Consider the following 22,065-nt stretch of genomic DNA (forward strand, 5'->3'; position numbering starts at 1 on the left):
CAGCACTGATGGCTCTCTCCCGTTTCTTTTTTGGAAATTTGGAAGCATGTGGGAAGCTTTCGTGGGCATTTCCCATGCAGGACAGTTCAGTGCCTGAATTTTACTGAAGTTTCACTTCCTTGGAGTGTCATTATTTCGATATTTCATAATTTCGATATTACAGTAATATAAAATAAAAAAATAAAAAAGTTTAAAAGGAAGTTTCGCGAGTCTGTTCTGAGGATGGATTCACCCCAAAATGATTTTTCAAACTACCAGATTTGATTCAGAAACAGCATAATCAATAAATCCAATGCTATGAAGTCAAAAACAGTCTTTTGCAGACTACGGAGCACTTGCAAGTTGGATCAGCCAATAGGAACTCTCGGAACGGCCGGAGAGACAGGAAGGGGGGTGGTTTTTAAAAAAAACGCGTAAATTGCGCATTGGACCGTTCACGGCCACCGTGAAACTCCCGTTGAAAACCTGTGACCACATATTCAGGAGAAATGCGAATGAAATGCGTCTGTTTAAGGAGGTAATGTGACCGGCACTCGGGATTGCGTGGGGAATGCGGGGAACATGCGACTTAGAATGAGTAATGTGGATTTGACCCAGGTTGGAGCCAGGACTGAAAAGGCCCTGGCTCTGGTTGAGGCCAGGCAGGCCTCCCTGGGGCCAGGAACCACCAATAGTTGTTTATCCCCTGATCAGAGTGTCCTCTGGGGCACATTTGGGAAGAGGCGGTCCCACAGATATGCATGTTATGGATCAGCCTTCTGCTACCCAGCTTCTTCCTGCTGCTCAGTGAAGCAGCATGAGCAAAAAACTATAGATTTTGGGAAATTCCTTGAACAATGATGTAATGTCACTTCCAGTTACATGACTGGAAGTGATGTTGTAGTGTTGCATGATGCCAATTTCTGGTATCTCTATCGCATCCCTACCCACCCTCCACTGAAGCTAAGAGGCCGCTTGCTTGCTTGCTTTTTGTCAGGTCAAGTATTGCTCTATTTGCCCCCTTCCTTTTGTTTCCTGGCCCAGTAACATATTCATAGTTAATGTTGTGGGTAGAGATGGGCACGATCCAAAAAAAAATACCGATTAAGCCATTCGTGGATCGGGGCCGCTGCTGAACCCAGGCCACCGATTCTAACCGATCAAGTCCCATTTCCGATCCGGAATCAGGAAGGCCAAAGCAGGAGGGCGCCCCGCTGTTTCCAGCAATATAGGAATGGTGGTTGGTAGCAGCGGCCGCCAGGCCCGGCGGGCAAGGGGAGATGGCAATGAGCCTCCTCCCTTCAGGGAGGGAGGGGACATTCACACACACACACACACACACACTTAGAGTAGGGGGGAGTTTTTAACCCGGCAATGAGCCGCCTCCCCTCAGGGAGGGGACATTCCCAGGGCCGGATCTACGGTTGCCAGCGCCCAGGGCAACCGTAGTAAGGCTCTTGCGTGAGCGCGCATGCTCCTGGGTCACCCCCCCCCGCCCACGCAGCAAGCCGACTGTCCCGTTGCGCTGCAGAGCTGGCAGGAGCGCAAGTGGCTCGGCGGCTGCCCGCGCTGTTCACCTGCCCCACAAGACAAGGGGCGGCCGGCTTGCCCGCGCGCCCCTTGTCCTGGGGAAAGGTGAACGGCGCAGGTGGCCTCCCAGCCTCCCGCACTGCCTTTTGCCTTTCCCTAGGACAAGGGGCAGCTGGCTTGCCCACGCGCCTCTTGTCCTGGGGAAAGACGAACGGTGCGGGCAGCCTCCCTGCCACCTGCACTGCCTTTTGCCTTTCCCCAGGACAAGGGGCAGCTGGCTTGCCCACGCGCCTCTTGTCCTGGGGAAAGACGAACAGCGCGGGCGGCCTCCCAGCCTCCCGCACTGCCTTTTGCCTTTCCTTTGTGCCCATGGCTTCAGAACACCCCCTTCCCCCTCCCTCCCCTGGGTTGCTGCTCCGTGGTTGGAAGGAAGCCTGCTAATCAAGGAAAGCTGGGCTTCCATTCGTGTTTCGAGGGTGACAGAAGGAGGGCAAATATAGCTCATTCCCCTGGCTCCGTTGCCCCAGGAATAAATTACTGGTGCCAGAGTGTCTGCAATTCCGAACAGAAACCGATATATCCGATCAAGTCCCGAGCAAGCAAACCCCCGACTGCTGGATCGGTTGCCGTGGACGGAACCGATTAGCTGAGTCACAATGGCGCAAACGCCAAAATCGGGTTTTTTTTTGAAATTGTAATTCAGATCGTGCCCATGTCTAGTTGTGGGGGTTTTGGCATGTGGGCCAAAAAGGTTGCCTACCTGGCAATGTCTTGGACTTCCTCTCACCACGTAATACTCAATAACTACTTTAAAGAAGTAGTTGCACTCCAATTATATGAATCTTTACAAGTTTGTGGAGCATAAAATAGAAGTTTGAATGTATGTTTTTAAAACATAGTATATACAAGGATGTTATCCTGAAAGACTATAGTTGAATCTTTGTCTGGTTTTTAATTCTTCAAGCTAGACATCTTCCAGTTCTTTAATAACAGAATGAGATGAAGGGAAGGAAACTCATCTCCATGTAAATTAAAACAGAGTGTTCCTTCTCTGGTTTTTTTTTCTTGGAAGAGAAAGCATTTGCATGTTATGGAATGGCACAAAGAAGTTGTTTATGAGGAATTCAGTGGAGTCAGCAAACAGAGACCAAAGGCCTTGCAGTAGCAGTGGCCATCTAAAATACCAGCTGGCTTTTTATGTTTTAGTGGATTTCAAGTTACTTTGTTTGGGTCATATTTGGAGAGTCCCCGTCCCTATTTTATTAAGGTCATTTTCTGTTCCGAACATTGCTTTTCATTTTGACACAATGTAATTCAATACTCTTTATGAGTACTTCTTTGCATGTGTCTAAGTACTAGTAGTAATCCTTTAGGGTATTACAATAATAATCCTTTGCAGTATTAAACAAAAGCCAGTTCAAGCAGTGGTCTGAAGGATCTGGCAAATATTACAGTACTGATTTTTTTTGGAGCCTTGCATCCATCACTGCTATGCTAGCTAAGTAAACCTTTTTCACTTACCATTAGAAAAGACTGCAGCTCTGATGCCATGCCACAGAACACCAGGCAGATGGGTTACTGCCCCATTGCACTATGAATATTGTCTGAGCATTATCTCTTTCAGCTCCAAAAAAGCACAACATACAGTAGAACTGATAACAACTTTCAACATGAATGATCAGAAACAATTAAGTTTGTGGTCCTGTGCAAACTTGCTTGGGAATAATCTCAGCTGAATTCTGTGGGTCTTTTCCAAATAAACGTGCATCAAAGTAGATTGCATGGCTGTGACTGTATGCCCACTTGCCTCTGAGTAGTAAGGTTATAGCATAAAGTGGGACTGTTTCTGGGGCAATTTTGTAGCCTTGGACTGCAAGCCGACATATTTATTTGGGAGTAAGCTGCAGTGAAATCACTTGGACATACTTCTGTGTAACCGTGCATAGGATCAGGATATATCTGCTCAGAAGTGGCCTTTATTGAAGTAGATTGGTAAGCAATAGTTACTCCCTGCTTTCATCTTTAGAGGGTTACGGTGGTTTGAGATACATTCTGCATATTTTTCAGTCATTATATAGGAGAGCTTACTTTGCTTGTATCAGCATTGTGGGTTACAGATAGTCAGACATCATCCCTGGCAGCATATATTCAGCTATAATTCATAAATGCTATTTATTTTAATGTTTCAGGCTTTGTTGTGTTGCTTTACTATAACAATTTTTTTGACAAAAAATCTTGATCCAATAGAATAGCCGACTTCGGAAACATGCCTTTGAACTGAAGATGAATGACTTGACGTACTTTGTGCTGGCAGCTGAAAATGAACAAGATATGGATGACTGGATTTTTACTCTCAACAAGATCCTGCAGATAAATCCAGAAGGGTCAGTTCAAGAGAGGAAGAGTGCAGATGTCACGGATCTGAAATTTGGTGAGGAGTAATGTTTTTATCATTTGAAGTGAAGAATAATGGACTCCCTGTTTTAGCCATTGCCTATATCACCTGAAGCACTGATAACAGAGTAACCGATTGGCCACTGTGTGAGAGAGGATGCTGGATTAGATGGACCACTGGTCTGATCCAGTCGGGCTCTTCTTACATCCTTATGTCTTTAAATCCCTATTCTACAAAGACTTATTGCTAATTGCATAGCATGAAATGTTTTCAAAGTTGTGTAGAATTAACCACACAGCTCCCTGTAGAGTACATCAGAACCACATTGCATAACTGGATAAATGCAGGTCTCAGCAAATGCACTTCTATCACTCAGCTTCCTTTTAACTTTTGAGCTTTTGTATACACACACACACACACACACACACACACACACACACACACACACACACACACACACAGAGCATGTGGTTTCCTGTCTTATCATACTCAGAAAGGTTTAGGGGACTTTATGAAGTGAGACCTGTCCTAAGAATCTAAATGAATCTGTACAGAAAAAGACACAGTATGGGAATCTTCTACCAACATGCATTGCAACCACATGCCCTTTAATGATCTTTTGAGTCATATTTCCAGAATAGTTAATTTAATCTAATCTCCAGTGCAGCAGAAACTGACAACTTGAGAGCCACAAAGATGCTCCATAGCTGAATAAGTTTTGCAATTAGTCTTAGAATCACAGCCCTCATCTAGATGATTTTGCAAAGATTATTGTGTGTGTGTTATGTGCCATCAAGTCACCTCTGACCTGTGGCGACCTTATGAATAAAAGACTTCCAAAACATCCTATCATTAACAGACTTGCTCAGATCCTGCAAACAGCAAAGATTATTAGCAGTTATTTTTTTTAATCCAAACATAAATTGTATTTCTGTCATGTCTTTCTTCCAACATGGAACACAAGGCAGAACGCATAGGTTCCTGGGAGGCCTGGCTGGATCCATACCTTCTTTGTTTCAGCAGAGTGTTTGTTCTATATGCCACCCAACTATACCCTTTACCCATAAACACTGTGGGATTCCAGTGTATATCGAGAGTTCCATATCGAGATTTTCAAATCCTTTCACTTTTTTTCAAACTTGTATAATTGGAAATCACTATTGTGTGTGGAGAACACTGCCCAACTTGTAAAAGCCAGAAGTGCAGCCCATGTATATGGATCACTGTGTTCACATTAACTTATTTGGACAAAATTAATCTTAAAATGTTTTGTTTTAAGATTCTGAAGATATGCCAGAGAATTATGATTGCCCTCAAGAAGAAATTGATTCTTCAGAAAACAGTTTGCATCCAGATTTTTCTAAAGTAAGAGATTATTATTAACAAAACTGCGTAATGTGGGTGACAAAATGGTAAAGCTAGGGCTCTATAAAAGGACTTCTGACTGTTACTGTACTGTTGTTATCCCACTGTCAGCTGGAAACTGAGCTGAAATGTGGGTTCCACAAGGCACTCAATATAGTGGAGTACCTCTTGTAAATTTCGCAGTGTCCTGTCCCCATGGCAGCTGCAAACGTGGACAACCCATCATTGATTTAGCTAGGAAGGGGACTGAGGTACCAAAAGGCCAAGGTGTGTGGGTAGAATGTGGTAGCGGAAAGGAGTTAGTGTAAGTGATGGAGTTGCTGGGAGCACCTGAAGTTCTTGCATATTCCCAGAGGTTGTGCCTGTCAAGATCTTAAGGAGTTCACATAGTGAGAGGAGCCTTCGCAAAGGTCCCTGAGCCCCCAAATTCAGTAGCCACCACCAGTTCCCTTACTAAATCCTAACCAGAGGCTGGCAAACAAAGCTTTATTTACCAAACTGTGCCTAGGCATCAGTTAGGCTGAGTATCAACCAAAATGTACAAAGGTAGTTTGGGCCAAAGCTGGCTTAGGCACTATTTCAGATTGAAGCAATAAACCAATGAAACACTGCACAATTGCAAAATATATTTTGCTTAAGTTAATAAAATACTGGCTTTAGAGAGTGTGCAAAGAGGAAAGATGAAATAACAAAGAGCTGAATAACCTAATCCTAAACATACCTGATCCTAAACATCTTTTGCCAGTTGGACATAGCAATCAGCACCAGAATTTCCAAGCTTCAAAACATGTTTACAAATCCAAACGGCCAAAGTTAGGGATCCAGGTTAGACCCCAGACTCAAGACCAAAGATAGCCAAACTCTTCTTTTTTATCTAATTGATCAATCAGGGACTGGCAATGATGTATGAGGATGACACTCTGCAGCTGTGTCAGCCAAGTCCAAATGCCATTTTACCAGCTTTCCCTGAGAACTGGAACTGGGTTCAGATAAGCTAGCTGGATGGAATGCTCTGGCCTTGGCTCTCTCTGCCTCCCACTGAAACGGTCTCAAGACTTGGATCTGGTCAGATACCAAGTCTCAGCATGTCTCTAGAATTTCAGTATTTCTCCGTATTTCTAATGCTTACCCATAATACACCCAGACTCTGGCAAGTAGGCCTGAACTTCAAGCAAACGTTGGTTAAGACAAGCCTTGTTTCTTCATAGCACCTTGCTGCCCACAGGCAACTGTGAGGAGCCACTTGAAGTTCTTGAATGTCAATATCGTGGTGACACAGAGGAAAAGAGGATGCAGAGAGTAACTGTCCTAACTCAAGCTGCCTTAGGCACAGTGTCCTCCCGAGTAGCTCACTCCTCCCTCTCTCAGTTCTTTCAAAGCTTCTGGGTGGGCACCCATAAGCTGTCTGTGACAGTCTGATTCTTCCTACACACGGACCTGTGTAGGAGGGAGATCAGACAGACAAAGAACTTTATCTTGTTTTAATTATTTCATATTTATGCTGATATGCTCAAACAAATTTTAAACTTGGACTCTTTTGCCCAGCATTGTGATTATTGGAAGTGAGGCCCTTTGGGAGGAAGGCATGCCTGCCTCCTTCAGCCCTTGAGCTGCCACCTCTAACAGACTTCTGCAGCAGCTGCTCACAGGGTCTATTGTTGTTGAGTTGCACCAAGCCGCAGTACAGCTTCCCTGCTTGTCACATGTAAAATGAGGTGAGGTTCGCTGCCACTGCTCATGTTGCTGCTGGTAAGCCATAAGGGCTGCTTCTGTATGGAGATGATTCTCTATGTAGCTCTTGTTGCTACTGTGAATGTAGAGGCATTCACAGTGGTAGTGGAGTGCCGTCACAAAAGCATTTTCTCAGCTTTCCTCAGTCCTCTGTGGCTACTAGTGTCCTCCTGTTTTTTTCCATGGCTCTTTTCTGGATTAAAAAATAATGATAGCTGTGGGCCAAGCCACAAGTAATGAATGACGCTTGAACGGCAAGTGGATTGAGTGGAGGGCAAGTGAACAGGAAGAAATACACTTGCCGTTCAAGTGTCATTCGTCACTTGTAGCTTGGCCCTGTAACACTGTAATGTCATAACAAGACATTGCAGCAAGGTACTAGTTCTCATGCACCTTTTTTAAAGTAAGTGTGTAGCCTTTTGGTCACAGAGTTATATGGGGGAAAGTACTAGCTGCACATTTCTCAAATGCAGATATAGATTTCAAGTTATATGACCACTCTTGTAAGATTTAGATGTTCTGGTTCAGTTCCAATGTGAAAATGTTGATTTCAATTTTTGAGGTCTAGCATGCTTATACTTAGGAGAAAAGAGTTTTCAGGATAGAAGCCTGAATAATATTAATCTGATTTCAGAATACATTTACCTGTAGGATAATGAGATATTATTGTTCTAGTACCTCACAGAAACAGAAGAGACTGTTGGAGCTTTTCGAAACATGGAGCGACTAAATCTGTTCTCCCTAGATCCTGATATTACTGTAAGTATTATTTTTTCTGTTTTAGTCCTTTAAGTTGCTAGGTAAATTAAGCTAAAATTTATAAGTAGGATTAATAGGTAGTCTTTCACATTTTTGCCTGTGTGTATGTATATACATACACATACATATATATTTCACATTCTATCTTTGTTCACAAAATTAACTCCTAGGGATAGAAATACCACTAGTAGCCGATTATTCCAGAAAAGTCTAATTCTTTCCACTTTCCTAAATTATTTCTATGGACTTCAAGTAGTTAATCAGTTCAGTATTTTTATTACAGGCCGTGAATCCTCAGAAAAAAGATACCACGGGACCAGAATCATTGCTCAAACCTTTTGAGGAGAAAGATGCAAAGCAAGTCATGATAATGTGCAAATCCCTTAATCTGAATCTTCAAGCATGCATTACTGATAATGAAAATGATCCAGTTACCAATGTAAGTTTGAGAAAGAAATTCCATGTCAGAACATAGTTATGTGCCTTTCCGAGACTCATGTTGCTTCTCATGGAAGTTAGTTGAACAACAGAGCCCATTTAGGGCTTCAAAGATCATGCAAATGAAGGGGGAAATGTAAAAAAAAATAGGAGTTGTGTGTTTCTAGAGTCTGGACACTATATTCTGAACTCATTGCAGTGTCTGCAAACACTTCAGAGACACCCCCACATAGAATGAGCTACAATAATTTAGCATGGATATCACTTGAGCATGAGTAGCTGTGGTTCAGTTCCTCCAATACAGGAAGTGGATTGGCTGCCAGCTCAGCAGACACTGGTTAAAGGTGCTCTGACCTTCCAGGAATAGCTGCAGATCCAGAAGCACAGCCAGGCTGCAGACCAGGGTTTCAGCAAGAAGTGAACATTCAGTCAGTATCGGCTGCTAATTGCCTCCATCATAATCAGTAGAAAAGCATGTCACATCAGATTTTAGGTGAATGCAAAGTTAATTTGTTAATGGATGTTTGTGTGCAAAGGTGAAGTTATTCATGTTTATACAGGCTGAGGACTCCCTGGGGAGTGGTATTCATCATGGATATACCTACAGTACATGGGAGCGGGCAAGCTATTGATTGAAATAAGATTGCTCTTCCTGCAAATGCAGCAGTGCCCAAGATTTCAGTCCATATTTGCACAGTAAACATATAATATGTAATAGCTACTGAAGGGGGAAGTCCAGTATGTAAGGTTTTATTCTCTCTCTTGGTTGAATTTTTGGGGTTGAATCTAATTAATTCAATAAAAATCTGGTGAAAATTAAATCACAAAACCTCACACATCAGTGTATCTGGGAATTTAGAGAAGAGGGAATTTAGAGATGACCAGTGCAATCCTAAGCTTGTCCCATAAAACTTACTTAGTTTAATGGGGTTTACTTCTTAGTAAGAGTGCTTTTGATTGCATCGCTTATGTTCTGATCATTCAGCTTTCATAATATAGAAGACATTGGACAAGACGCTGATTTTCTTCATTAGCGCATTACATTAGCAGTGTTTATTCACCACAAGCCAAGTTTTTTGGCAAGATGAAAGGGCTGGCAAAAAGATATCTTCAGTGTCAGTGTCAGCTTTAATTGGAGCTCCAACTGGGAGAGTACAGAATTGTTTTTCTACCAGTCAACCTAGCCAATATGTTGAAGATTCATAATTGAATCTTATGTCTCTAATTAAAAGCAGCTGCTAGGAGTGGGACTTAATTGGATTGGGACTGTACCACTGGAGGAGGGGAATTTAACCCTATCCCCATGCAATGATTTCCAGATATAAATCTTGTGCATCCACACACTGAAGTTGCTATTTTCCCCAAGAGGAATATTGTTGAAATCACTAGATAGCAACTTCCATGTGTGTGTCTGTGTCATTTCCATTAGGCCAGCAACATGAGGCAGGGTTAAATCTTCCCTTTTATTCTGGTGAGAGACCGGGAGTTGGATACCTCGGCAAACCCCGTGTCTTCCAGGTGAAGCATTTCAGGGGCATTTAGAACTGCAGCAGGAGAGGAGAAATGAGTAAGTCACACTCCACTTTCCAGCACAGAAAATGCTCCACGGGATCTAAGATATTATCACAAATCTCGATGACTCAAGTAGCTTAATGTACAATTGCCACAGAGTGAGGAGCAGAAATCCTTATGTTTACAGAGCTGGCTGAATATTTGGAACAGGTGAATAGAACTTAAAACTCCCTGGCCATCATGCAAGAACAGAAGCCTAGATTAAAGCATATGGCAGTACTAAGATGGAAGGATAGAAATATATGAATGCAAATATATGGATACCCACTCTGTCACAGCAGTTTGTGCTAGAGCTGGTACAATGTCATGGCTTGGAGACTAAGCCTTGAATGAAGAAGTCTGCCATTCTAGTCTCACCTCTGCCATAGGTAACCTTGAACAAGTCACACTTGTTTAGCCTGAGCATGCCTTCTTAAACCCCAGTTGTCTTAGCCTCTGCAATACAGTGATAACATTGCCGACGTATCTTAAAGGACTGTTGCAAGGATTAAATATAGGATATATAAGCACTTTGAACACTTGAAAATACTGCACACGTCACTGTTGTCTCTCCAGATACTGTGTGTCATGTGTAGGCTCCGCCTACTGTGGTGCCCGACCCTCCGCCTTGGTGTCGCACTGGCTGACCACCCTACCAGCTCTTCCTCAGCCCGGGGCCACCTGGCTGGCCCTATTCTGCCCCCTGTTTCTTCCCCTCCACAGGGGCTAGGGCTCCTCCCTTGAGACCTCAGATTGGCTGGGACCAGAGTGGGTAGCTCCCTTGTCCTGCATCCTGCCAGAGAGGCTGCCTTTAGCATCAGGGACAGGCCTCTCACATTCCTTCCAGGTCAGGAGTATGAGACCTCCTTTTATCCCCTCTCCCTTCTTAGGCCAACCCCGCCCCACCTCCCATCCACCCACACCCAGTGCAAGTCCCACCACCTGGGCCAGTTGTGGCCACACCTGTTGCTTCCACCTGTTCACTGGCCGGCCAATGTGGCCGCCTCCCTCAGTCTCTCCCGCCCCAGGTCTTGGGCAGGGCTGGGTCCTCCTCCCAGCCACGCTAGCCTCTGCCTGCCCTTCAGGATCAGGGCCCGGCCGTCAGCACCTCCGCCTCCAGTCTTGCCCTCCCGGGGCCCAGTGCCTGGCCTCCTCCAGGCTGCTGACCTTGGGTAGGCCCAGCTGCTTCCTCTGCAGCACTGTGCCACCACAAGCTGTGCCCCACTGGGCTGGGCTCCTCCTCTACCATCTCCCCTGCACTTTGCTGCTGCTGGATCCCCTATTGTCACCGGGGAGCAAAGCAGCCAGGAGCATCATCTTGGGGGGTGCCTCCCAGGCCCTTCTGTGCGGCTGGCCTGCTCTGGTGCTGCTGCTGGGCCCGGCCGCTTCCTGCGGCTTCAGCTACATGCAGGCTGGGCCAGCTGGGGATGGGGCAGGGTCCGGCTCAGGCCAGGGCGCTGTCCCCAGACACTGTGTATTGACTACATTGCCCACAGCCCTTTAACATTGAATCTGAATGATGACTGTGAGACCCACTGGGGCTTTTGCATTACTAGGAAATGTTCATCTTTCACAGCTGCTACCTCTGGAAGTGCCAAATATTTTTCATTGCTTAGCATTAGAAATGATGGACACAGCTACCCTTTCTGTCTTGTGGTGAGAAAACCTGCATTAACTGCTGGTACTGTGCTCTCCTCTGTTACTTGTAAAATGGATTTTATAATCTGCACTTTGTATAGTGTCAGATCTAGAGTTGAATGTTCTGTTAATTCATTGTGATTTTCCTCTGTGTTTCCATTCAAATACCTGTTGTAGAGGTGGCCACAAGTCTTTAATAATCACAAACATGACTCCTCTTTGCAAAGAGTGAAGCTGAGTAATCACGTAAAAAATCCGGATAGATGTAGAAGAACTAATAGCAGCTACAGGCACCGGATCATTTTGGATGCAGAATGATTTCTTTTCCATGTGGCCAAAGTATACAGTACACAAAAAGGGCCCATCTATGTATAATTTGGAAGTCAAGTGAAAAACTGTGCTGTTGTTCTATAATCTAACAACTTGCAGAGAACTAATCAAAATTTGATTAACCACTCACATGGAGCAGATCTAAGATGATATAGCACCATTTAAAATAAACCATGAGTAGCTATATCTGACATCCACACCATGTTGTTGTTGATTTTTCATCTGAGTCTTTCTGTATACATCTGTGAACATCTAATATTTCCTCCCCAATATGCTGTGTAAGGTATTTGTAGTAAGAATCTTAACTGTTTGTCTTTAAACTAGATTATTGTATATTGTAAGGGCAAAGTCTACTTGTACTATGCACAATGATGACATCATATTCCTAATAATGTTACTATCTTTTTTCTGTTTTTTACCTCCAGATTGAGCCTTTCTTTGTGACCATGGCTCTTTTTGATACAAGGGAAAATAGAAAGATCTCTGCTGATTTCCATGTGGATCTAAACCATACCCTTGTTAGACAGATGATGTCAGGTTCTTCACCTTTGATAGAAAATGGTACAGTTGAGAACATTGGTGCCAAAGAGGATGAACCACAGGTTAAAGGGTTTCCAGAAGAATGGCTGAAATACCCAAAACAGGTACTTTGTATCCAATTAGGCACACAGGCATCTGTTTATTGAAAATTAAATCAGGAAATTATAAATAAAAGAATTTTACAGACTAGAATGGCATGGGTAGACAGACAGCCTCCACAAAAAAACAGATAATTGTGGGCTTCCTTAATGACAGAGATCCTAAATTTAATCCCAGTTCAGAATCCTGATTTGTTATGGGAAGATAGCAACTCCGATGTCAGATGTCATGGCTAATTAGAGGTTGGTTCAAGGCATCCCAAACCAGGAAGCTACTCAAAGGGATGAGCAATGGTAGACAGACAAAAGAGACAGCATGAGCACAGCAGGACGCCTGAATGTTGTCTATTATCCCTTAGTCACTGCACTTGTGAATGGCCACTTCTTGACTTGATCGTCTGATTTTTACATAAAATTATCATACCTTTCACTTCTTGCATTTTGTGACTTTTGATGCTGATGTTTAAAGTTTTGTGCTCATTAACTATACATTTATATTTCTGCAAAGTGAGAACCCATCTTTATAGATCTGATGAAGTGGGCACAGTTCACAAGACCTTATGCTAGAATACAAAATGGTTAATTTTCAAAGTGTTACAAGGCTCCTGTTTGTTAATTTCAGAGCACTGACTCATGCAGAGACATGACAGATAACTTCCCCTCTAGATATGCATCATGGGCTCCAGTAATTACAGAAGTTGTTTTTATCATCACTCTATCATCACTCTAGTAGTAAATTATACTTTTTCCATGCAGTCCTGAGGCTTGCTGTGCCACTGGCACCAGTGTGCCCATGTGCCCAGAGCACTGCTTGTCCACTCCCTAAGCACCTTCATGGGAGAGCTATACCAAGGGCAGAGCCTGGCAAGGTGTGGTGAGGCCATAGCAGGATGCACATGCCCTACCATTCCCTTGACAACTGTGCCAGCATTCCCCAGTGGGCACACTGTCCCATGACAGGCCTGCAAGTAGCAAGCAAAGGCATAGCCAATTCGTGGGCTGCAATCCCTGCTTCCTGTCAAAACCTCCACCTCCCCGCCAGAGAGCAGGCAGCTGGGGAACCACCTGCCCCTGCCATCACAGCACCTGCATCAAGGCAGCCGGGCAGGGGGAAGCCTCTGTGGGCTGAGATCAGATGGCAGCTGAGAAGGATCACCGGGGGCTAAAACAGCCATGCTCCTTGGCTTCCCTGACGAGGCGCAACCTACCTGTAAGGGAAACAGACGCCTATGTGGTGAAGGGCCAAGTCTTATGCAAGCCATGGCCAGGTCTGCCATTTCCTGGGAAGGGTGTCCATGGCCAGGGGCAGCACTAGCAGCTCCATCATCACAGGTGCTGCTGGCAACAAGATGATGGATGCCCCTCTAGTGAGAAAGGGCTCTGTGTCTGCATCTGGCTGTTCTGCTGCTTGGAACTTTGATCCTGTGGGGGAGACAGTCAAGGGGTTGTGCACCCTCCATCATGGGGGACTTGCCAGAGTGGATACCCAATTATCCAGCCCCATGTCTGCACTCTGTTCTCTGCTGGGCAGGCAGCTGAGAGAGCCCTGGCATGGGCTGGTAGGACTCCTCTTCCCTGAAACAGCTGTATTGAGTATGGCTCCCTGGGCAACTACCTCTTTGGCAGGCATGGGCCATCCCTCCCCCCGCACTTGTGAGCCTCAACCACAGAGGACATTGTTGGGGGGACACTGGTGAGGGGGGAGGATAGGCCAGTATGAATGAGCAAGCCAGGGCAGCTGGATCCTCAGTTCCTTCTTACCTGCTGTTATGCCCTCACCCCTCCTTGAGCTAGACATCCTACAGGGCAACTTGGGGGATGGTTGTTAATCAGACATTCTGGACTTAGTTCTCCTTGCATGTGAGTGCAAGGTATGCCCTATTTTTCACAAAGTTCCCCCAGAGCACTCTTGCCCAGCCACCGTGTGCCCTCTCTCCCTCCTTGTGCTCTATGTCCCTACTGCAGAGGGCTCTCAGGCAGAGCCTCTAACTGCATCCCTGCTGACCTGGGTTCATGGTTGCCCCAGTCAGAGATTATATAAGGAGGGCTGGAGACTGGTGTAACTTTCTGTCACTGCAGGGGTGTTCCCATGCCTGAAACTGTCCCGCCCCCGGCCCACCGGCGCAGGGGCTTAAACCCCGGTTACACCTGCACCCAACCGCTGTGGCCAAATGCCAGCAAAGGATCTGAGTGGAGCAGCGCTGGGTCACTGTGCCATCATGGCGGGGGGAGTTACAACAGCAGGAGTCCAGGATTAGCCAATGTAACTCCTAGTCAGTTTTCAGGGCACTTTAAGTACCCCTGCCTCAAGATTGCAGTGCCCCTTAATTACCACTTTTACTTAGTAGCATGTCTGTATTGCCATCTTTTTATTAATTTCTCTCTCCTATCTATAGGCAGTTTTCTCCATAAGTAACCCCCATTCTGAAATCGTTTTGGTGGCAAAAATTGAGAAAGTGCTGATGGGAAATATTGCCTCCAGCGCAGAACCTTACATAAGGAACCCAGACTCTAATAAGGTAATGTAAGGGAACAATTCACAGTGCAATCCTATGCAGAGTTACTCCATTCTAAGCCCATTGACTTCAGTGGACTTAGACTGGTGTAACTCTGCATAGGATTGCACTGTCAGTGTTTTTGCCATATTAAGCATAAAAATAAAAAAAAAATTATTAGCAAACTCCAGTAGCAGTCCGTAGAACCACTGTGAATTCTTAATCTTGTTTTGCATATGATCTGATTGCAGTTAATGATAGAATATTTACTACTTTTAGTCAAAGTGACATGTTTATAATTAGAAGCTGTAGAGTCTGCAGTAGGGTAGTAAGAAGTGTTTGAACCAGTTGGCAATAATATGTCACATTTTTATTCCTTCAAAGATAGCAGGACAACAAATACGTTTTTATCAGGCTCATTTTATCCCCACGACAACCCTGTGAGGCAGATTAGACAGACAGGGACAGTGGCATAAGATCACCCAATGAGCTTCACAGCCCAGTGGGAATCTGAACCCAAGTCTCCCCTGTCCTAGTCCAACACTCTAACCACTACATCACAATGGGAATCTGAATTTCTTGAGCTTCCTGAGTAGTTATTTCCATTTCAATCAATTGTAAGTATCTAATGACTTGTAAGGGGTGAGGGTGTCACAGGTGGTTTAAAGTTATATTGGCCATAACGCTCCTTAGTTTCAATAATTAAATGTTTCAGTACTGTATCAATAGAATAATATTTATAAACAGTTCACAGGATTTGTGCTGGTCAAAGTAATGAAATATAGTTATCTGCCTCATGAAATTAACAGTTTTCTTTTTTACCTAGTGGGCTCAGAAAGCATTAAAATCTAACAAGCAGTTCTGCAGCAGATTGGGGAAATATCGGATGCCCTTTGCCTGGTCTGTAAGGTATGTAGCTACCCATTTGCACCCATTTTCAGAAGGTATACAGTCTAGGACTGGGAAAAGAGCTTTGTACTCCTTCCAACTGAACAAGAGTCTTCAGCAGAAGACAGTCACAGGATCAAACCATGCATATAGATCCAGAGGAGTTAGCCATGGTAGTCTGTAGTCGTAAAATAGTAGAGTCCAGTAGCACCTTTAAGACTAACCAACTTTATTGTAGCATAAATTTTGAGAACCACAGTTCTTGCATCTGACGAAGAGAACTGTGGTTCTTGAAAGCTTATGCTACAATAAACCATGCATATGTTTCCTTTGGTGCACAAATTTAGTTTTGGTTCATATATAACAAAGTAGAATTTGCTCTGGTATACTAGTCTTAAAATAGATATTTTCTTTGGATACACCTACCATACTATGATTAAAAAGCAAAAATGTTGGACTACAAATGTGATTTCCATTTCTTTAATTTCTGGCAGTACCACTGCACTACTTTAATATGGACATTCCCCTTTACCTAATTTAAAGCAGGTACAGACAGCCAGACAATACATTTTAAAGATTCTATTATTCATTCAGAATCTGACAGTATTTCAAGCTTGCACCTGGAATTGTCCTGTCTTAATTTATGTCATAACATTTGTATTTCCAGGACTTGGAGTTAAGTGATGCTCTGTTGCCCAGTATTGCTTTCCTAAGAGACTATAAGCACAGCATGTATTAGAATTACAATGTGACAAGTCAGTCTCCCATTCTCATGTTCCTACCGACCGCTGCCAGAGTTGGCAGATATTATTTGTACTTGGAGGAGCCTTTTCCCCACAAAATTTTTTCCACATTTCCCTTGCATTCTATTATTTTCATACCGATGTTATAAAACCAAGTCTGTAAAATATCTTACAAACTTGTAATATATATGTCTAATATGTGTCTGCCTAATCCAGCTTGCATCGGCAGACAACATGCCACCACCAAATTGAACAGAAATGTGAGTGGATTCAGAAATTATAAAGACTTAGGAAATGGAATAGTGTGGTATAGACCCTTCTCTACAAAGCTGGATATGGACAGAAAACATCACTGCAATGCTGGAGATAACATTATTTGTTTAGCTCTAACTAAAATGAGACAAGCTTCAATCAAAGTCAGTGTTTCCGTTTTCTCCATACATGCCAGGGATCCAAAATTTGGCATGAATATGTTTGGTAATTTTAAGAAGTGGATGGAGCTATGACTAATGAGACTAGTTGGCTTTACTGGAATGAATTAAACAATTAAAAAGTGAATGGGATATTTCCCACAAAGTCCAGTGGATTCATATTTAATTTCAGAGCGGATTAAATCTGTTAAAAGGACATTGGACGCAAGCGCCTATTGGAAGAAAGGAAATCATGGGTCTCATGTGTCTCATAGTGATTAATTGCCATTTAATATATTGTTTCCACTTCCTTTAAAGGCCAGTCTTTAAGGATAATCAGGGAAACATTGACAGAGATTCCCGGTTCTCGCCTTTGTTTAGGCAAGAAAGTAGTAAAATTTCAACAGATGACTTATTGAAGTTAATAACAGAATACAGAAGGTAAGGAATAATTTCTTGAACATGTGCAAGGCTATAGCACAATACCATAAACTTTGCTTTACTACTTTTAATTTCGAATAAGAAATAAATTCCAAAATAATTATATGTAATGTTTTTCACATTTGTTATCTACCAAAAGAACTTCCTGCTGAGCTGTCCATGCAAACTGAAATTATTTTGATGTATTAACAAGCTTTATTGCTACTTGACCATATTGTTCCTAAAATAAATTTAGTAAGGCTATTATGCACCCTTTTAAGTCCAATTAACAAACAACCATGGTCTGGATAGTTAAGGAAAGGAAAAATAGTGGGAATTATTATCAGCAAGTGGGGGGCCCTCAAGAATTGCTGGGGGATTGGAGAGAGTCATGCCAGGATCACCGTCCATCACCAGATCCTACCTTAGTCTACTTCAACAAGGCAGATTCTGCTAAAAAAAAAATACTTGTCTTAGTTATGCGGTTCAAAACTTCCAATAAAAGGCTTTCAGATGTAGAATGAAGTCAGCTAGGTAGAGGTTATGTTATTTTGTGTCTCTTTTCATCAGAGCCGGATCAGGGGGGGGCATGGGGGTTACCCTGCCCCCAGCTCTGCCAAAGAGGGGGCAGGTGACTGGCAGCAGCGCAGGGTGTCCCCTGGAAGCATGCTGCCTGCACTACCTACTGCTGGAGGGAAGGGAGTGCACGGTAAGCCGGCCGCCCTGTCACTGTGGAAGAGGAATGGTTCGGGCGGCCTTCCAGCTCTCCACTCGGCCGTCTGCGCGGCTGCCGCCAGCTCCGTAGCGCACCATGTTCCAGAGTGGCCAGCTTGCTGCGCACTCCCTTCCCTCCAGTGGCAGCGGGGTGGCATGCTTTTTCTGGGGGGCCCCATGCGATGACATCACAAAAGTGACATCGTGCAGTGTCGGGAGCACGCATGCAGGGGACCGCGGGGCTTGGGTTGACCTGGGCGCGGGCAACCCTAGATCTGGCCCTGCTTTTCATTGTTATCTGCTGAAGCAGAAGCCTATCTGTCAGTGGCATGAATGCAGAGGATTCTTCCCAGAGATATTTTCTGCTGCCGCATAAGAGTAGCTGCTAGAAATAAAATTATGTAGAGGCCATTTTCTACTTCCTACCCCACTTAAATGTGACTGTGAAAATATATTTTGTTAGAATTCAACACTTCCATTAATGTTTTAGTTTATTTACTTCATGCCTTAATCCCCTAAATATATTTTACTATCTTTCTAAACTGTTCTCTTTACTATGTTTACAGAGCAGAGAAGATTAATAAAATACAGATCATCCCTGGCAGTTTAGACATTGCTGTTGATTGTGTACCTTTGGAGCACCCAAGTATGATTTCATTTTACAATTGCTACAAGTGCTACAGTTGCTAAGCAGTATTATGAGACACAGGGATTACGAAACATGATTGTGGCTTTTTGAAATTAAGTACTTTTTAATTGTTATTATGGTAGCTGTACATAAGAGTGGATTTGTGGGGGGGGGGGTGAAATTGGTGTATATTGGTTTGCATCTAAGTACAGTTTGGCATCTAAGGCTCCATTACATCAGATGTTCAGTCAACAAAATGCCAAAAAGAAAAAAAATCAGATTTCTTCACATATTACATAGATGTGGCAAAAATGGCTTGCATTAGGTCAATATATGAATTCTCTGAAGTGAGGACAGACTTCACATCTCTCCCTTTGGACAAGACCTAAAAGGAAGAGCGGAAGGAGGCTGAATCACTCATGTTGCCTGTCTTGCTACTTACATGGGATTTGGGAAAGAGCCTTCAGTTGGCTGTGGCTTTATGTTGTGATTTGTTGTGATGCTACTACTCCTGTGCTCTTCCAGAATGTTGAGTCCAATATTTGTGCTCTTATTCACTGGCTTGTGTTATTTTCCTGGTATTTCATTGAAAGAGTATATTTAAAAGAAATCTTTGCCTTCTTTGACTGTCATGCCCTCAGTAGTTGTGGTGTTGAGTAATAGCTGAGTGTGTGGGTTGTCTCCAATCCGTTATCTCAACCATAAACATACTAGGCAGTCTTAGGAGAGGGGTTGCTCTCTAGCTTCAGCAATCTCCTCCTGTCTGCCATATGGAGATAAGAAGACTGAGCTACTTTACTGGAATGGTGGCAGTAAAGTAATTTAAATGCTCAGAAAATACATTATTGTTGTTGTTAACTTTGGCTACATTACTAAGATACTCTTTAGTTGCTTGGAACGTCCTCTATGCGCCCAGTAGCTTCCAAAACTTCTTTCTTATAGTAACTCCGTTGTCTGCTTGATCGAATCCTGTGAACAAGAATGAGATGGGTTGTTGGTGTATTTTGAGGTTTTTTTAATGCTTTGAGTCACTTTATATATCAAAAACGGTGATAAAAATATTTTAATTAATAAATAATATATTTTAATTAGTTTGCTGATTTTATGTATGTATTTATTTTTATTTACTTCATTTATACTACATCTTTCTCCCCAGTGGCCACTCAAGGTGGCTTGCATAATTCCTCACAACAACCCTATGAGGTATGTTAGGCTGAGTGTATGTGACCAGCCCAAAGTCACCCAGCAAGCTTCCATGGCAGAACAGGGATTTGAGGCTGGTTCTTCCAGTTCCCAGTATAATACTCTAACCACTATACCACACTGTCTCTCTATGATGTAGATCTGTTCCACTAATGGTGGCCAGTGTTACCAGGGGAAAGTGTTGCCTTCAGTGGAGTACATTCACAGAATCTAGCCAATAATTTTATTCATTTATTTATTTAAAATATTTCTATCTCATCTTATTTCCTTGGTCACAAGGTAATTATGAGTTGCAAGTCCATAAACACAAAAATTCCATTTACAGATTTTTAAAAATGTACAGGTTTAGAAACACACAGCTAAATCTTCTGAGTTTACCCTCCCCCAAATGCCCTCGCCTTGCATACCTTTCAAAATGCAGCCAATGAAGTTATCCTCTGCTCCCACTCTGGTAGGCCATGCTAGGGAATGGGACCTGCCATCAGGAAATCCCATGACCTAACTGTTGATATATGGACATTCCTAAGAGAAGACATCACAAGTCTGTCTGAGGAGCATAACTGTCTGTAGGATTATGCTGGGTGATACGTTTTTCAGTCATCTTTGTGGAGTGAATTATTTGTTCTTTTTTTAAAAGTGTGTTTTGTATCATAGTCTGTGTCTCCAATGATAATAACAGGATGGTTGAAATCGACACAGCCCGTCAAGAGATATAAGAATAAAAACCATTGAGATTGTGTGGGGCGGGGCAGGTGTGTGTGTGTGTGTGTGTGAAGAGTTCTGCTGTGTTCATGGACCTAATTATGTATATTTCTAATCTTAATCTTAGACTATCATTTTAAAAAGATGGAGTTCATGACTAAGAATCTTTTTCTTCTTTTCTTTCTAAAGATTGTGTAACATCATCGTTTATTCCCATAAAACCATTTAATGATACTAAGGAACATCAACCAACAGTAGAAGTGGAAGAATTTGTCCAGGAGTCTACAAAATACTCCCAGATTTATCGAGTGTATAAGAACCAAATGTATATATATCCCAAACATCTGAAATATGATAACCAAAAATGCTTCAACAAGGTATGGAGGCTAATCAGAGCAAGAGTCTAAGGACTGAATTATGTGATTTGAGGTTGTGCAGCCAACTTTGAATCATAGGAAGTATGTGTGTGGCTGTTCTCTTATTCACCAAATCTATGGTGAATAAAGAAAGTGTACGATTTTTGGCTTCATACAGTTGTCCACACAAGGATCTGCATCAATTCTGAAGGAAATAAATGACTACTTCAAAGCTCATTGAAAGTTTTCTGTACACCAAATAATCAGACATTCATCACCAGTCCAGACAAATTGGCCCTTAGTTTGTCATATTTATAGATTGCGTCTGAATCCACTTCATCTTTGGCACCACAATTTTTATATTTGCGTGGAAGTAATTGCCATTGATTTTATTCAGCTCATTTGAACGTCTATAGCTGAGATTAAAGGAGGAGTATGCCTATATTTCTACTCAATTTAAAATTTACATTTATTTCAAGTTCTCAATAAAAGTTAATGTTACATCTTTAAAAAAGAGAGAGAGAAGTGGCTACAGCGTAATGGGATCAGGACTGATTTTAAGCATCCTTTATTTAAAATATGTTAAATTGAATGCACTGGGACTTACAGCAAAGGGAAGGACACACACACATGGATAATTCCAGTTGAAATCAATGAAATTTAAATATGTAGGCATGAGCAGTAAGTATTTACATAGAATTGGAAGTGCACGCCTTTAAAACAAACCAATTTTCATATCAATAATATATACTGAATCTGAACTTGGAAAGACTGTAAGTGCAATGGTCTGATTTCAGTAATTTGTACAAGTCAGTAGCCACCAGGTTAAATACTTCCAAATTGTTTTCTGGCTTCCTGACATTACTGGGTTGCACTCTCTGCTTGGCAAAACAGTGCCAGATTTGGAACAAAACCAGGGTATTTCACACAACTTTAATTAGCATGTAATTTCATGAGTTAATGATTTTCCATTTACACTTTTCTGCTACAGGCCCGGAATATAACGGTCTGTATTGAATTTAAAAGTTCAGATGAAGAAGGAGCCAAGCCAGTGAAGGTGGGTACGGACAGATCCTATTCACAGTGTAATGAGGTCAAAAGAGATTTCTCTAGAAACTCTGCAAATGAGCTGTTCTAACCTGGCTCTTTTAA

General features: G+C 42.8%; 1 protein-coding gene across 1 annotated transcript in view; it reads left to right on the forward strand.

Annotated features, from left to right (window-relative positions):
* The window catches only part of DOCK10 (dedicator of cytokinesis 10), a 173,196-nt gene that overhangs the window by 54,669 nt on the left and 96,462 nt on the right, over positions 1 to 22,065 (forward strand). Inside the window, exons 8-18 of the mRNA XM_054982520.1 lie at positions 3,757 to 3,940; positions 5,184 to 5,269; positions 7,676 to 7,759; positions 8,043 to 8,198; positions 12,142 to 12,360; positions 14,751 to 14,873; positions 15,676 to 15,758; positions 17,209 to 17,331; positions 18,591 to 18,670; positions 20,747 to 20,934; positions 21,905 to 21,970. Coding sequence (XP_054838495.1) covers positions 3,757 to 3,940; positions 5,184 to 5,269; positions 7,676 to 7,759; positions 8,043 to 8,198; positions 12,142 to 12,360; positions 14,751 to 14,873; positions 15,676 to 15,758; positions 17,209 to 17,331; positions 18,591 to 18,670; positions 20,747 to 20,934; positions 21,905 to 21,970 — 1,392 coding nt within the window. The remainder of the gene's footprint in view (positions 1 to 3,756; positions 3,941 to 5,183; positions 5,270 to 7,675; positions 7,760 to 8,042; positions 8,199 to 12,141; positions 12,361 to 14,750; positions 14,874 to 15,675; positions 15,759 to 17,208; positions 17,332 to 18,590; positions 18,671 to 20,746; positions 20,935 to 21,904; positions 21,971 to 22,065) is intronic.

The sequence above is a fragment of the Eublepharis macularius genome, chromosome 6 (assembly GCF_028583425.1).
Source record: "Eublepharis macularius isolate TG4126 chromosome 6, MPM_Emac_v1.0, whole genome shotgun sequence".
Lineage (NCBI taxonomy): Eukaryota > Metazoa > Chordata > Lepidosauria > Squamata > Eublepharidae > Eublepharis > Eublepharis macularius.